Source organism: Phocoena phocoena, chromosome 14, assembly GCF_963924675.1.
Source record: "Phocoena phocoena chromosome 14, mPhoPho1.1, whole genome shotgun sequence".
NCBI lineage: Eukaryota > Metazoa > Chordata > Mammalia > Artiodactyla > Phocoenidae > Phocoena > Phocoena phocoena.
The window spans coordinates 44,574,106-44,591,389 of record NC_089232.1 but is presented as its reverse complement, the minus strand read 5'-3'; the positions used below and the strand labels follow the sequence as shown (position 1 = coordinate 44,591,389).

General features: G+C 44.1%; 2 protein-coding genes across 6 annotated transcripts in view; one reads left to right on the top strand and one right to left on the bottom strand.

Moving 5' to 3' along the window:
• EML6 (EMAP like 6) overlaps nt 1–8,748 on the top strand; it is a 322,870-nt gene extending 314,122 nt beyond the window's left edge. Inside the window, exons 34-41 of the mRNA XM_065890822.1 lie at nt 14–128; nt 1,616–1,804; nt 3,108–3,280; nt 3,726–3,888; nt 5,464–5,567; nt 6,261–6,414; nt 6,815–6,915; nt 8,592–8,748. Coding sequence (XP_065746894.1) covers nt 14–128; nt 1,616–1,804; nt 3,108–3,280; nt 3,726–3,888; nt 5,464–5,567; nt 6,261–6,414; nt 6,815–6,915; nt 8,592–8,748 — 1,156 coding nt within the window. The remainder of the gene's footprint in view (nt 1–13; nt 129–1,615; nt 1,805–3,107; nt 3,281–3,725; nt 3,889–5,463; nt 5,568–6,260; nt 6,415–6,814; nt 6,916–8,591) is intronic.
• A 1,985-nt stretch (nt 8,749–10,733) lies between these two features.
• Nucleotides 10,734–17,284, bottom strand: part of RTN4 (reticulon 4) — a 67,170-nt gene continuing 60,619 nt past the window's right edge. For all 5 annotated transcript variants that reach the window (XM_065891183.1, XM_065891186.1, XM_065891185.1 and 2 more), the window contains 4 exons: nt 13,086–13,155; nt 12,368–12,414; nt 12,125–12,183; nt 10,734–11,734 (listed from right to left, as the gene is read on the bottom strand). In XM_065891183.1, the coding sequence (XP_065747255.1) occupies nt 11,692–11,734; nt 12,125–12,183; nt 12,368–12,414; nt 13,086–13,155 (219 nt within the window). In that variant the 3' untranslated portion in view covers nt 10,734–11,691. The remainder of the gene's footprint in view (nt 11,735–12,124; nt 12,184–12,367; nt 12,415–13,085; nt 13,156–17,284) is intronic.

Genomic DNA, 17,284 nt, shown 5'->3' with positions numbered 1-17,284 from the left:
TGATCTTTTTCAGGACCAAAGAAGGAGGTGCTGTGAAACTGTGGGACCAGGAGATGAAGCGCTGCCGGGCCTTCCAACTGGAGACGGGGCAGCTGGTGGAGTGTGTGCGCTCCGTGTGCCGCGGCAAAGTGAGCACCGGGTGGGGCGGGCCTTTGCCAGCGACGCCCAGAATTCATCCAGCACCTTCCCAGCTGGACACTTGCCCTGTGCTGAGTGGTTGAGTCCTTAGAACAAGCCTCCCGGTGTGACTTAGTGCAGAGGGGAAGCAGCTTAGCACAGTCAGACAGACCTGGGTGCAGAGTGACTCACCCAGTAGAACTGGCTGTGTGACCTTGGCAGGGTTGCTTAGCCTTTCTGTGTCCAGCACACGGGTTGTTAGGACTGCATGCATCATACATGCACAGCGTCTTTCATTATGCCTGGCACATGGCCACAGTCGGTAGATGTTAGCTGCTGTTATTATAGACAATGCTATTTTAGGCACAGGGATATTAAGTAGTTGCCCATGCCCAAGGGTACGCAGCCGGGAAGGGGAAGGACTGCCAAACTGTCTGACTCAAAGCCATTGGTTTTCAAGTTGTACCTGAGCGAAATAGCACACACAACTGTGGAGTTTTGTTTTTGTCTTTTAAACATGGATATCCAGGCTCGTATCCAGAGCCGCCAAGTCAGAATCTCGGGAGTGGGGCCTTGACCTTGATGTGTGTTTTCCTTTTCTTCTTCTTTATTTTTAAGTCCCCAGGAGATTCTGAAGCCCTTGAAAACAAATCTCTTAACCTCTATTTAATACCTTGTATTTATATTTTGGAATTGGTATCAGTCTAAGAATTTGCTTTCTAGATGCTCTCCACTAAAAAGGCAAACCTGACTTGGAACCTACATAATTGGAAATTGGGAATTTTGTTTTTAAATAGATACACAACAATCATCCGGAAGGGTAATTAGACAGACAGGAGATGAAGGGAGAACGAGGCCCAGAACCTAGAAGTCATCTGGAGATGGATTTTGTTCAGTGCGAGGAAGAACTTAGGAAGAGTTTGGGCTGTCCAAGAGCAGAACCTGGCTGCCCTGCTCTGCAGTGAGCTTGCAATCACTGGACCATTCAGCAGAGATGAGATGATGGAGAGCTCTGGTGGAACTCTCCCCAAGGTGGCGGGGGGAGTACAGGCCAAGTGAGGGGCTCGCTTAAAGATGGCAAATCAGTGGCTAAGAACAAAACACTTCTTGGCTCTTCCTATTTTAATACCAGTGCCAGCAAAGGCACTTTCCCAAGTTACTCTAATAGTGTTTTTTTATATTATTTTATTTTAAATTGTGACAAAATATAGAGAACATAAAATTTACCATTTAACCATTTTTAAGTGTACAATTCAGTGGTATTAAATACATTCACATAGTTGTGCAATTATCACCACCACCCCTCCCCAGAACATTTTGCATCTTGTGAAACGGAGGCTCAGTGTCTAATAAACAATAACTCCCTTTGCCCCATCTCCCCAGCCCCTGGAAACCACCATTCTACTTTGTCTCTATGAATCTGAGTATTCTAGGTACTTCACATGAGTGGGATCCTGTAGTGTTTGTCTTTCTTCTAATAGTGTTTTGATAACAACAGGGAAAGATTTTAGTGGGAACCAAGGATGGAGAAATCATTGAAGTTGGTGAAAAAAATGCTGCTTCCAACATCCTGATTGATGGACACATGGAAGGGGAGATCTGGGGCCTGGCCACACACCCCTCCAAGGACATCTTCATTTCTGCCAGTAACGACGGCACAGCCCGAATCTGGGACCTGGCTGACAAGGTCAGGGGCTGACGCTGCACAGGCTTGGATGCCCCATGTGGGCCTCGGAGCAGTGACTGCCCTGGGCGAGGGGAGGTTCAGCCAGGGTCAGGCCAGAAGGGGGGATGGGGCTGGGCAGGAGATCGGCCACAGGGCAGCAATTAAGTTAGAGGGACTGATAATAAAAGAAGTCCTGTTCACACACACCCATTCTATATATATATATCTCTTTTAGCTGTGTATCCATCTATGAATATTTATAGTACAGGAATAATATAATTGAGAATGATTATTCTCTTGTCATGAAAGAACCCACAAAACTAAAAAACAAAGAGATAAATCATGTCTTCCCTGGATAGGAAGACTAAAAATGATTTAAAATGTCAAATGTTCCCAAATGGAACATTTCAATCAAAACCCCAACAAGGTTTCTCTTAGCATTTGGAAAAACAATTTAAAAATACAAAATATTTCAAAAAAATAACTTGTCTGGAGTAAAAATGTCAAATAGGAAATCTGGGTGGGGGGAAAGATTAATGTTACCAAGTCTTAGCTGATAGTAAAACAAGTACTTAAGTTCTAATAATTAAAATACTTGGTTTCATTACAGAATGGCTAGTAAATGTTTCAGTCATATTTTCAGTGTGAGGATCACAGAACAGACATGGAGAAGGCTAAGTGTGGTGGTTATACTCCTTAGTTCATAATGATTATGTCCATTAACACCCACTACATACCCGGTGCTTCATATATGCTATCGTTAATGCTTACAACACCTTGCAAGACCAATACTAATATCGATTCTCTACACATGGGAAGACGGAGAAGTAACTTACCCAAACACACCCAGCTAGGGACAGAGCCAGGATCTGGGATCTGAACTAACACATGCTGAAGCTCAAACTCTTCCCCCGAGCAAGAGGTCAGCAAGCTGCAGCCCAAGGGTCAAGTCTGCCTGCTGCCCGTTTCTGCAAAGTAAGCCATGCTTTTTGTTTATGTTGGTGTCCATGGCTGCCTTGGTGCTTCACTGGCAGAGCTGACTGGTTGTGAGAGACCATATGGACTCCAAAGCCTAAAAATATTTACTCCCGAACCATTCACAGAAAAAGTTCACCAACCTCTGTCCTAAACCGTGTTGTCTCTCCAGCTGCTCAGTCAAAACATACTGCCCCCCTCAGCCACTCAGGGACACCTACTACTAGAAGCAAGCGGTTTGGAGCCTCCCTAGAGGCAGCCTGGCTGCTCTGGCCTGGGTGCAGGATTTCCCCTGGAGACCAGCTGAGGCGGCCAAGGTCTCAGGTGGTGTTACTTTGTGTCAATGTAGAAGCTGCTAAACAAGGTGAGCCTGGGCCACGCGGCCAGGTGTACAGCCTACAGCCCTGACGGGGAGATGGTGGCCATTGGCATGAAGAATGGAGAGTTTGTCATCTTGTTGGTGAACAGCCTGAAAGTTTGGGGGAAGAAACGAGACCGGAAATCTGCTATCCAAGATATCAGGTACATAGCAGGCAGTCTGGGCAGGGAGGAGAAAGGCGGGCATTCATTCTCCCTCCCATGGTCCCCATTCCAGGAGGGTCATGGCTGGAATGAAGAGCTCACGTGTGAGAGGGTCCCTTTCAGTGAGCCAACTATGGAAGGAGACCCTCTCACACGTCAGTTCTCAGACATGTCTTTGCTAATTTCCATAAGAGTGTGGCTAAAAACTTATCATAAAAGGCCTTCTACAAAAGACTGCACACATCCATTTACTTACTTATGGGGCGTTTTGATCCAGAGAAGCTGTCGAATTCCATAGACTTTAGGAAAAGCTAACCACACGTGAATCATGACGTGTGATCTAATTGCCTTTGAGCTTGGGAGGCCTGTCCCAGAGCAGACCTCATGCCTGACCAGCCCTACACAGCCCTCCTCACGGACCGTGCTCTTGGATTGCTTTTTCTAGAATCAGCCCAGACAGCAGATTCTTAGCTGTTGGTTCTTCTGGACACACAGTTGACTTCTATGACCTCACTCAGGGCACGAGTCTGAACCGCATCGGCTACTGCAAAGATATCCCAAGCTTTGTCATTCAGATGGATTTTTCCGCGGATGGCAAATACATCCAGGTATGCTTTGGCTTTACTGATATCTGGGGTAACCGTTAATAATAGTATTACAAACAATGGCTTTTATGAAATCAGTGCTTACTCTGTGTCAGGAAATGTGTTCACTGGAACTGTTTAAGTACTGTTAGTTTCCCTCCTATTTTATAAAGGAAGAAACAGAGGCTTAGAGAACTTAAGAAAGTCGAATCGAATTTAAAATAGTACTTATTGTTCAGTAGGAAAGCGGGAAACAGCCCTAGTCATCTTGAGCCTCCTCTCACCACCACCCCTTCAAGGCTTCCTAATTTCTAGTTCTCTGGGGCTGCACGGAAGCCTGTGTTGCTTCTTAGACTTACTCATCTCAATTCCACATCCCATGGGTAGTGTGGTCCCTCCAACTCAGGACTCAGACTCCAGTCAGCCAGCCTGGAGTGAGAGCCCATCACTGGCCCCCGGGGAGACTGACAAGCGGGGAGGGATCGCAAGGGTTCCCACTCTTGGCACTTAGAGCTGAAAATAGAACAGTGATTTCTCCAGCACTTTGAACAAATATTATGCATTTGTGAGCCAGCCTGGAGTCGGGCAGTCTTTGTGAAAGGAGAGAGGACGCTTCATTCATCAAGTGTGGACTGAACCAGGCACTACGCCAGGCTTTTGGGTGTATGAAATGGGCCTGGTCCCTGCTCTCCTGGAGCTTGCCTTGTCCTGGACAAGACGAGCATTAAACAGATCATCACAAAATACACCTGTAACTACAAATTGTGATTATGTGCCGAGAAGGAAAAGTACAGCGCCCTGCGGGAGCATTTAACAGGCACTGACTGTTGTTAAATAGATGCACTGACATCCTCTCCGTACGGTGCTGTTTAAGCTGAGGTCTGCAGGGTGTGTAGGAGTCAGCCACCCAAGGGGGGCGGGAACATGGTTCCAGGCCTTCTGCATGAAGGCCCTGATGTGGGAAAGATCTCGGCTCATCCCTGTACAGCAGGGAAATCTGGGGTGGCTGGTCTAGCACCCCAGGGAGGGAGGGGGCTGGCGATGGTGGCAGCGGCCATTGGCTGGAAAATGGTCAATTGCCTCTAGAAGTTTCCCAGAGAAGCCAGGATCAGGTCCTAATACTTCAGAAATCATCTCCATCAGCCGCTGTCCATAAGAAGACTTGCCTCAGCTCTGTTGCACAGGACCTTGGTTCTCTGAGAACAGGGGTTCCCAAACGTGAGTGCACACCAGAATCACCTGGAGGCTTTGTGAAAGCCTGCTGGGCCCCCCGCTTCAGATTGTCCGACTGGGTAGGTCTAGGGTGGGGCCCAAGAATGTGCATCTCTAACCAGTGTCCAGCCGAGGCTGACGCTGCCGGTCAAGAACCACACTTGGAGAAGCTGCCTTAGGACTTTGGAAAATAGCAAGAAAACGGAGGGAAAAATGCCCTGCTTATGTGAACTTTGCCGTGGGCTGACCACAGGCTTTGCAGCCTGGAGCTGAGCTTGGGTTTGGTGAAAAGTCCTGGGGATGCAGAGGTTGGGAAGCAATACACCCAAAGGGGAGTCCTTTGGATGGGAAAGAAAGTTGATAGGCCTGGCTGCTTCCCACTTGCAGGTGTCAACAGGAGCCTACAAGCGCCAGGTGCATGAGGTCCCCCTGGGGAAGCAGGTCACCGAAGCCACGGTCATTGAGAAGATCACCTGGGCCTCCTGGACAAGGTGACTGGAGGAAAACTCTTCTGGAGGAAAAGGTCACAAGGGAGACTCTCGTCCCAGCCTCAGCCTCCAAGTTTGTGTGTGGCTGGGATCGGAAGCAGCTTAGAGAGACAGAGCTCTTTTCCTTTGTGGGGTCAGGGCGGGAGGCCTCTTGCTCCCAGTCTGGGCCGCTGGCTTTGGTCTGACCTGGGCTTTTGAAACGCAAAGTCCCTCTTTTTGTGTAATCTGTCCTACTCATCCCCAGCCCCGTCTAGATAGTTCAAAGGGAAACCATCCCCCAGCTCTTGGCCAGACCCCCTGCGGTATAGTGAGGCCTCCTGCAATCCCTGGGGGGGAGAGGGAGGGCCGGCAGTGCTGGGTAGCAGGGTAAGCAGCAGGGCCCTGCCACGTCAAGGGAAAAGAGGCCACCAACCCGTGAGCTTGGAGAGCCCCGCACTTCTCCCAAGCTACATATACTCAGAAGCTTCGTAGGGAAGAGGGAGAGAATCAAAGATGGAGGTAACTTTTCTTTTTAGGGTGAAAGGGACTGGGGCAGAGAACAGTAGGAGTTGGGGCAGGTATTCAGAGGGGGAGGGGACAGGTGCCGTCCTGCCAGAGGAGCCGTGTGACCACGCTGAATTCCCCTCGTTCCTGGGAGAGGGTGCCTGACTGCATGAAGCCTTCCCACCAGTCTCACACCTCTTCCTATTGGAACAGCATCCTGGGAGACGAAGTCATTGGCATCTGGCCACGAAACGCAGACAAGGCTGATGTCAACTGCGCGTGTGTGACCCACGCTGGCCTGAACATTGTCACGGGAGACGACTTTGGGCTCGTGAAGCTCTTTGATTTCCCATGCACAGAGAAATTTGTGAGTTTTCCTTAGAGTAACTCCCTGCACTGCCTCCAGGCTGGCTGATCTTCTGCGGTCGGCTGGAAATCGTGGCCACATCTACACAGCCATCTAGAATCTAGAACAAGAGGAATCTTGTCACAGCCCTGGGGAGACTTGGCAACACCTAACCTTTTCCTCTCCCTCAGGAGGGGAAGTCCTGGAAGCCAGGAGGATGGAGGGGGGACAGAGTGGCCACAAGTGGGGCAGGAATGAGGCAGGAAGCCAGTGAAGGGCTTGCTCACAGAGATGTTCAGACCCAACGGGCATCCCATGGGTGAAGGGAGGTCCTAGGAGGGGGGAACTGAGTCCTGGAAGTGGTCCATGGTGGCTGAAGGAACAGGGTCTCTTAATCACTTCCATTCACTTTTGCTCACAGGCCAAGCATAAGCGTTACTTCGGTCACTCGGCTCACGTGACAAACATCCGTTTCTCTCATGACGACAAGTACGTGGTCAGCACTGGAGGAGACGACTGCAGGTACCAGCCTGATTCTTCTAGCTCTGCCCCCAGGCCTAGCCTTCACCCCCTCCCGTCCCCACCTCAGGTGTCAGCTCCTCCCAGGGGCACGTGGAGGGGCTGAGGTGGGACAGTGAACCAGAGATCCAGTGACGACTTTCTAAGTAGAAGGGCTTTAGTCTCTGGTGACTCCCAACCCAATTCTTGATGGGACTCTGTCCCCACTAGAGCTGTCCTGGGATTGGTGAGAAGCCAACGGCATGCAACAGCTACTCTGAGCATTGCTGGCTGGAGGGACAGGTGGTGAGAGGCCCAAGATACTGATTCCAGTAGGAGCTGTTGGACAGCCCACGGCGTCCACTGCATATAATCAGGAGGTTAGAATGACCTTGATCCATAGGCCTTTTAACTCAGAACTTCCAATTCATCACCAGAGTTCTTAACGTGGATCATTAATCCACAACCGAGAGGTTTAAAAATAGTAATACTGAGCCTCAGTCACCCCGAGAAACGAGCAGGACATATGTTACCCAGTTATACACATGAGATCAGAAAAGGGGTGAAGCCGTTAGGGCCAGTGCTAATTAGTAGCAGGAGAACCTCAACCAGCTATGTGGATTCCTGAGCCAGGGCTGCTACTGGCCTTAACCACTGCTCACTGTGAAACAGGCCCATTGTCCTGTGAGGCATGGCTGGTCTTCCAGTGCCTTTTGGAAGGACCCCTACCAGCCTGCTCCAGAGGACATCAGCACTTCCAAGAAAGCAGCTTTCTCCTGTCCCTCCACCGAGGGCGTTTCTTATTTGAAGTGTGGAGCAACAGGATGAGGTCATTCGAAGTCACTCAGCTTCCCCACATCTAATGTAGTTGAAGGGCTTTATCGAAACGTGAATATTGGTTTCTGTTCAGCCCAGGCAGAACTCCTGGGGGGGATCAAGAAGAAATGCATGCATTCCAGATTTATTTTTGGTGGTCTGAGGTTATGGAAAAGGCACCTGAAGAGAATTTCAGCCCACTTCCTACCCAAAAGCACTGTGTAGAAAATGGCCCCAAAAGATGCTTTCTGATGGCCTGCCTGGGAGCACCCGTCTCCAGGCTGCTGTGCCAACCGCTGCTGGCACTTAAGAGCCCTTGAGATAGTACTGACAGCAGCTCCCTGTGGGGCGCAAACACCCATTCAAAGCAGCATCTGCCAAACTGTGAACAGGCGGGCACCGGGAGACATAAGCAAACCCGTCCCCAGGAGATACGAGGGGACTCTTGATTACTAAAAAAGGCTTAGATGTCACTTTTCCAGTGCAGGGCCCCCTTGGCCTTTGCAGTCATGGGAGCCTACCACGATCCCTGGCCCTGTGCTGAGCACCAGGAAGGGCTCTCCTACTCGAGTGGAGCTGATAAAACCTTTTCAGTAGTAACAAGAGAGATAGTGTGAAGTCAGGCTGCCAGAAGTCCTCCCGTTCAGAAGGGACACGCAGGCTGCTGAAAGAGCCGAACGAAACAAAAAACAATAGACCTTTTAAAAAAGCAACAGACCTTTAATTGGTGGCAAGATCCCTGGTTTGTTTTTTGAAATTGAAATCAAAATGTTCACTACACCACCTGGGCTTGACTCCGGAGCACTTGGCAAAGTTGGTTTTTGTCACTTGACAAAAGCATGATGTCCAGCCCTGCAAAATGACTGTTTGGTCTGCCTTTTCAGTGTGTTCGTGTGGCGATGCCTGGAAGTGCCAGAGTCCTCTTACTTTATTGCTGCTGCTGCCGCCAGCCACCGCGGAGGCAGTGATGAGGTGCCTCCTGGCCGCCAGCTGCTGGGAAAGGCCTACGACACCGCAGGCCGTACAAGCTCCAAGTGCTAGTGAAGTGGTGTGACGGCGCCCATCGCCTGGAATCTCCAAAACCGTCAGGCCAAAAAGGAAGGTCAGTTCTAACACGTTAAGACTGCTTGCCTCTGTTCCTGAGACCAAAAACTATACGTACTAACTACACTGACAAAGAAATCCTATCTGACAATGTAGCCCACTGACAAAATTTAAAGCCTCAGTTACCCTAACCAATATGTAGCTTTTGATTTGCATCAAAACTTTTACAAAAGATGTTTTGCTAGTATGTTTCTATATACTTTAAAAATGTTCATTTTTACAATTAAGGAAGTTGAACAGGACAGCTTAAGTTAGATTCACTGAACTAGAAATATTGATAGCCTCTGTTCTCCACATTTAGCTTTCAAAACCAAATGAGCCATGTATAAACAAGTTGAGACACTTAATTTTTTAACGTTTCATTTGCAGAGTTTTATATCCATTAAGTGCCTTTGAAAGCTCCCAGGTGTGTGGGCTGCTGTCTCCCCTCCCACAGATTGTCTCCTTTCTACATATGGTGCTAAAACGTCAAAACTGAGGAGGGCTACAGGACCCTCAGCAGACTCCTGCTCTGTCACCCAGGTCAGGTATTTAGGTCAAGGCTTCCTAAATGAAAGACATCAGTTACCTGCCTGGGAAACAGTGACTATTTGAAGTTGAGCAGCAAAGAAACTTAAATTCAGGAGTCGGAGGGTGGGTGGGTAGAACCGGTTTTCATCATATTGAGTGCCAAACCCACAACATCCAAAACACTTCAAATAAAACAAACCTCTACTACAGAACAGAAGGGGAAAAAAAAAAAAAAAAGCTCAAGTAGGTCCAGGAAGGTGAGCTGATTTATCTCGTTAAACCTAAAATGGTGATAACTGAGGTGACCTGAGGCTGCGCTGGGTTTACCACTCCCAGCGTGGGGTGGACCTGGCCCCAGTGATTTGTGTCACGTGAACTACATAGGTCAAGTCTGGATTTTTAAAAACTCTTTGCCGAACAAATTCCTAAGCCCAAATAATATTTGGCAACTCAAGATTATAAAACAAAATCATCTAGTTTAGAGTTCCTCAGAGTTGGCTGGATGACAGAATGTGGCTTGGCCGGCAAAACCAGAAGGCATCCTAAACCACCTCCATCGTACTTGACACCTGGCCGAGCGCTGACAACGGCGAGGGCTGACGGCACGCTCAGGAAGGCAGGCTGGTGAGTGAGGGACTGGGACTCTGAGCACATGTACCGATTCGTCCTTCTAGTCAGTGAACTAAAAAATTCTGCATCTTGAGTCACTGGCTATTTGCAGTTGTCAGTTTACAGGAAAGGTGAAACGAAGCATTTTCAATTAAATAGATAAACAAACATTTACCACAGAAGTGCTTCAGCATTCTAAATAGATTAGATCATTCATTAAGCTATTTTTATATGCCAATTTATTAATGCCTTACATTAATCCACTGATAGGTTGTTGGGCCCACAGTTAGAGTCCCTATGCAGCCCTAATTCTGTGTTCTGTAACCATGTGACTGGTGATGCTGAGTGATAACCACGTCTGCCTATATTGTACCACTGACCTTTCATACTGATCGGATCCTGCATTGAATAACCACGTGAAGAACAATAAATTGATCAGTGAGGATGTGTACACTATATTTAAAAAGCAATAGTGTCTGTGTGTCAAGAAAAGTTCTTAAATCTGATTTGTAAACATTTATATGGTATGATTTTACGTATGTTCATAAATCCTGCACTGTATTCTAGGTTAAAATATTGGTGCATGTAGTTTCAGTTATCAAAGTATAAAAATATAAAAAAAAACATTTTGGTATGTGTCAAATAAATTGGATTATATAAATTGTTCTTTAGGTTTTCAAAATAAATGTAGCTGTACTCTGAGCTTAAACTCTTTCTGAAAGTACAAGCCACCGCACACTCGTGGAAGTGAAGTCTACCATTTTGATCTGCAGCACGTTCAGGAAACCAAAATACCGAACATATTTTAAGTCTATAAGCTTTATTGATACTTCGCTTTTACAGTTCACAATGCATTCCACAGATTTAGTTCAGTACAGCTTAAACCACAATTGTATAAATCGTCATTTTATAATTTCTTGCATAACAATGTTTGATATTTGCAAACAACACTTTTGGAAGCATTAGATTTCAGTCCAGGGTTTGTGACAAAATTAACTACAGTAAGACTGTGTGATGAAGTTTATGTTGAGGAGTTCTATTGGCATGGCATCGTTTCATGTTGAAAACAGATGGTAGTGCTCCTAGAAATATATGTTCTTTTTCTAGCTTATGTGCTTTGGAACTACACACATGAAACCAACGACTGAAATATCAAGCACTGTGGGGCAACTGGAAAGGTAGAAGGGCTAAGCTTTGTGAAACACTATATATAGATAGATATATAATCTATATTTACTTATATTGGCAATTAATATAACAGTAAAATTCACAATACACCTAGAACATACCAACGAGGCGAGCCTTTTCACTCCTGCTTTGGTGGTATGATCTCGTCTAAACATTTCATTTCAGCAAATCTGCATCAATCTACACAGACCATACACAGTGCACAAACTGTGAAAAGGGTTATTTTTTCAGCTCCACTTTCTCTGCAATTCCCCAAATACAGCAAGACTACCTGCAACAAAGTATAATAATATACAGCTTCCTCAGATCTTTTATATTCACCAGTGCCTCATACAGGAAAAACAAATATGATTACTGTTTAAATCCATATATAGCAGCTTACAACACTTAAGATGATGAACACAGGGCAGTCAAGACAGGTCATTTTTCCTCAGATACTGTGTTGCTAAAATAAAGATCTGTGAAACTGCACTGCAATGTCAAGGCTTCATTCTTCCCTGACCCTCCCCGCCCCCCCATGGAATCAAATGAATATCCCCTTTAAACTCCTACTGTTAATTATTTCAGGTTTTTTCATTCCGCTTTGCGCTTCAATCCAGGGATTTTTGCTTGGATTCTACAAATGAAAAGGAGGGGGAAAAGGTTAGTGTAAATATTTTGGAATTTTAATATTTCGTTTTCTGCTTCTTAAAATGTCTATCCTTCAAGAATTACTTGTACATTGCTCAGCTTATACAAGAAATAAAATCCTAAGGCTGTCAAACTATGAGCTATAATTTTGCCGCCCTGGCCTTACAAATTAGACTTAAATAAAGCCTTAAATACATATAAGTACACATAGAAATTAATGATCCAAATGTTAGAAAAAAAATCTTTTGGCAACTCTGTCACACTTTAGGTCTGATTGTAATTGACTACTCATTATGTCTTAAATATGAGAATACTGCACTGTTGTCAAAGCCAGTACACCTATCCTTAGTGTTAAAAAAAGATTTTAAATACTTACTTAGCCATAGCATCTTTAACATTCTTATTTGCAAGTCCTAGATAATGATCTATTTGCGCCTGAAAGAGAGGCAGAAAGAAGTTACTAGAAAATTACCATTGCTAAGAAATCTTATTAAACATATTAAAGGCTTAAGAAACCACATTTCTCATTTTTATAAGGCTTTGGAAACTGGCACTGATCCATTTCTAAGTTCCATATAAGAGAGTGTGCTCTGTATTCTGAAATCTGCAGTTAAATTACCTGATGCCGTTCATAAATAACAGGAACACTGAAGAGTGAAATCAGAGCTGAAAAAGGAAATACACAACCTTTAAAACAGACTGGTATGATTTAGGGAACAAACACTACAAAGCCATCAAACTGGCAGCACTCTTAAGATAGTCAATAGTGTTCCTAATGAGGAAGACACAAGGATCTCCTGGATGCACCTGCTGGTGGGGAGCCACCACAGGGCAATGAAGTAACCAAGGGGAGGCTGCAGGAACCATTCCTGGCTTCAAATCACATCACGCAGACGTTATAAAATACAGGCATCCCTGGTCTTGGTTAGTTAGATCTATGACTGCACCATCAAATAAGGCCACCCTTCATCTGGTTTATCACTGTTAGTTGGAGTAGTCTTCAGGAAGTAAAGTGGCTTTTCCATAAACAGTATTAGCAATTTATTTAAAGAGATCACAATCTCTAAACTATATCCTCTATTTTTCCTATAATATAAGGATATTCTCCACTAAAATGTCTTTAAGCTCCTTGCACACCATCTTTTTTTTTTTTTTTTTTGGCTGTGCTGTGTGGCATGTGAGATCTTAGTTCCCTGACCAGGGATCGAACAGTTCCCTGACCAGGGATTGAACCCGCACCCCCTGCAGTGGAAGCACAGAGTCTTAACCACTGGACTGCCAGGGATAGTCCCCCATCTTTTTTGTAATTTCTCATTCCAATGGTTTTGTAGACTTACCCAAGATCAGTAGCGTGAGACCATTGAACAAGGCACCAACATAGGTAAATACCCACATCAACACTGCAAACTATAAGAAAATAACATTAGCCACTTAAAAACAAAATTCAAGTAAAGTTTCTTTTTTTTTAAAGATTTTTTTTTTGATGTGGACCATCTTTAAAGTCTTTATTGAATTTGTTACAATATTGCTTCTGTTTTATATTTTTTTTGGCCAGGAGGCATGTGGGATCTTAGTTCCACCGCCCAGGTATTGAACCACCCGCACCCCTTGCATTGGTAGGCAAAGTCTTAACCACTGGACCACCGGGGAAGTCCCCAAGTAAAGTTTCTTAATTAAGCCTTCAAATAAAAGCAACCCATCTAAATGCCAAACTAATAGAGGCATACTCCTTGGAGACGTGGTAAAATAATATGGGTATTTCACTTCTAAGTTGCCAGTCTCCATTCAGGAATTTCTGAATCTAATTAAAACAATTAATAGACTCAATTCATTTTTTTCTGGACTACACTACCAAATAGTTGATTCTGTTTTCTCTGAGATCAGAAAACATACCAAAGGTACACCACCTATAGCACTTAGCTTCTAAATGGGAAGACTGGAAAGCTATCATGAGAATTAGCTATTAAAACTGATTTTAAAGTACTAACAAGTTAAGTGATTCAAGATCTGTATGAGCTGAATAATTCAGACATTAAAATATCATACATCTGAATAAGCAATAATGGTGCAGGAAGACTCATTATCAGGGAGACTAGGTTTCAGGTACCAAAAATATCAGCCCTAGCATTCTATTAAGGATCAGAGGCACTGTCTCTCCAGTGATACATGTTTTAACAGCCAATGAGGACCCCTTGGAATGAGGACTCCTCTAACTTTTATACCTATTAATAAAATTGACCGTTATTATTCTTTTAGCCACTGCCTTCTTTATTTATTTAGCAAACACTAATCCAGTTCTTACCATATTACTGCCAGGCACTGTTTTAAATGCTTTACAAATACAAACTCATTTATTCCTCCTAGTAACTTTATAAGGTAAGCACTGCTATCATTACCACAGGAGATGCAGACACTAAAAAAAATAGAGTGTAGTAACTTGCCCAAGTTGAGGTAATACTTCACTCATATATCATATTTCACTGTCTTCTCCAGGGGACTGGGGACTGCAGTGAACTGACTAAACTCTCCTATTTCAGTAATCTGGTCTCAAAATCTGGGATTTTTTTTTTTTAATCATTAAATACAGCAGTTTGGGAAAGGCCTTGTTTCCAAAAAGTGATTTTCATTTTGAGAAGTTCTTTATTTCCTCTACATACTTTAGTTTACTCATGAATGGTTGAAAAAGAGGATTTCAAAGTTTTCTTCCAGTTCTTGGCAACATCATATAGTAAAAACTCAATGCCATGTTCAGAGAAGTTCTTGAAGACTTACAAACACAAAGTCAGTCCAGATTTTATTAAACATTCAGCAGGAGCAGTTCCTTTGCTTCCTATTAAGAGCCTTCATGTGTCTGGCAATCTCTCTGCCATATTTAATTTAGTAGGTCACAAACACCACCACGATGCCACCATGTACAACTATTTAGGTACCAATAACAAAGTATATATGAAAAGAAGGAGAGGAGAGAGGAGTTAGCACGTCCATCATCTAAAGCAGGGATCAGCAAACTTTTTCTGTAAAGAAAGACAGTAAGATAATAAACATTTTCGGTTTTGTGGGCCACAAGGGATCTCTGTCACATATTCTTTGAATATTATCCTTTAAAAACATAAAAACTATTCTTAGCTCCCAGGCTGTACAAAAACAGGCCATGGGCCGGTCAGACAGTAGTTTGCTAACCCTTATCTAAAGCATATCTTTGTCCATGTGTTCATTCACTCAACAAAATCTGATTGAATGCCTACTATGAGCTGGGTACTGAGCGGTAATTAAAGTATTCAGACTCTAGTAATTATATTTACTGCAGGTTAGGAAGACACTTTGGATTCCTGCAGCAACTGTCAGTTCTGCAAAGAGCAACACTCTGCTTACCCCTACAACTGAATTTAATGTTCAAGTGAGCAAATATCAAGCCTTCTTAACACTCATCAATTGAAAATCAAAAATTAAATGCTGCCCTGGGTCTTTGCAACCACTATGAAACCACTGATAGAACGGTCTGAAGCATGACTCCAGTTAGCAAGCCTTTTCCCTCTCACATAGTTTTAGACTCCTATTGCAAAAGCTAAATATAACTGCTGCACTTGAGCAAGTTTACCATAGAGCAACAGAGCTATTTTCATCCATCACCATCCACAAGTCGACACGGAAGAGTCGACCTGCTACATTTTAGAAGAAATTGCTTTAGCAATAAAGACACCCTTACCATGACAAAATTCAGAAACTAACACACAAGCTAGAAATAAGTCCCAATTTGGTCATTAAGTCACCGACAAGGCTGCACTCCAAAGCCACAAAGAAACCCAAGACCTCACACCTAGGTGATCTAAGGGGCACAAATATCACTAGACTTGCCTCTTGGAGGACACTCTTTCTAAAAGCCAGACTATCCAGACACAAAGAGAGGAACAGAGGGAGGCTTCAAAGGTCTATGGGGCCAGACAGGTGACATAAACACATGAGGGAGCCTTGGTACGGACTGGGGCAGATATGTGCATTCTCCCTCTCAAGGAGCACACACAAAATCCAGCTCCACAGACTGTTGCCGAGCAAGTATTCCAGGCTAATGTTGCCAAATTTTCCCATTTAAAGAGAGAGACCAGAAATTCACATTTTTATGTGCTATCACAGAATTTTTAAATGTTGCAGCTAAGTTTGGAGAAAATTTAACACTTCAGGGGCCCAAAACGAAAATATTGGGGTAGGGGTTTCCAGAGAACACACCATCAGAAAAGAAAGGCGTTAAGAACCAGCATCTAGCAATCGCACAATTACTAAAACTGTCAATAACAACAGCAGCTAACAAATTTTTGAACATACATTAGGTCAGTTAATCTCATCATAACCCCAAAAGTTAAATACTGTTATTATCCCCATAGAAGAGAAAACCAAGACACAGAAAGATTAAGCAAGTTGCCAGACTAGAGGTGACAGTGATCTCAGGTTTATCTGACTCCAGAATCTCTGCTCTGCTATATAGTAAAACCATTTACAGAGTAATCATTTATTAATGGTCATAAATGTACATGCTATTACAAAGAGGCAGGGAAAAGGTCAATAAACACTTTAAACCTACAAATTCTATGCTCTTCTATGGCAAATTCTTGGCAACACTGCAGCCAATGCATATTAACTGAGGAAGTCAAAGGCTCATCTCTCTTTAGGCACTAATGAGACTGGAGGAAAGAGGGGCAAAGTACAATGGAGGTCTAGTAAATACTTAGCGGAAGAGGGCAAGGGCCATGTCTTGTTTGTCTTTTGTCCAGGGGAAAAGGGAATTCAATTTAAGTGCATATCACATACATATCTCATTGAAAAGCTCTGCAGATTTTTTTATTAGATGATGTCTCCGTGGGGTGGGGAGGCATTTTTAAGGAAAATGGGAGGAGGGTGTTTAACAGAATTTCAGAAATTACTTCAGCAATTCTGACATTTTCAAACTTTTTCTGAAGTTTTAAACACTGAAAATCATTTGACTTTTGACATCTTCAGCCTCATTCATTAGTATCACATTTACCCCAGCCCATTTCCTGTCTAATTTTTCTGTGGGCCAAAGAAACCAGAAAGGAAACTGTCAAAATGTGTATGTTAATTAATGCCTAGGAGCCCGAGGGCTAGATTTTAATGTTCTTTTGGGTCAGCTATTTCTGGAATTCAGGCCTTTTTTGCTCACTTTCAGAGTTCAGACTGAATTCTGGAACATTATGGTTACCGGATGATCAGACAACCATAGCTAAAAATTTTTTTATAATTTTAACATATATTTTCACTGCTAGTCACACAACTACTGTCATAAAGAATCCAGTCTTTATCACCCAAAGCCATATGATGGAAAATAAGAACCTCTGCCGAGAACACCTAGTCTTAGTATCTAGTACATAAAAGTATTAGACTTTTTCTTGGGATTTGAGGTTTCAAAAGGCAGAACCCCCTAATAAAGCTGAGCCTTACTCAAGAAGTCCCAAAGCTGAGCCCAGTGGAGACTGTCACATGCTTTTCTTTTATAATAAAAGGGACGCAGAAGTAAGCGTAGGGG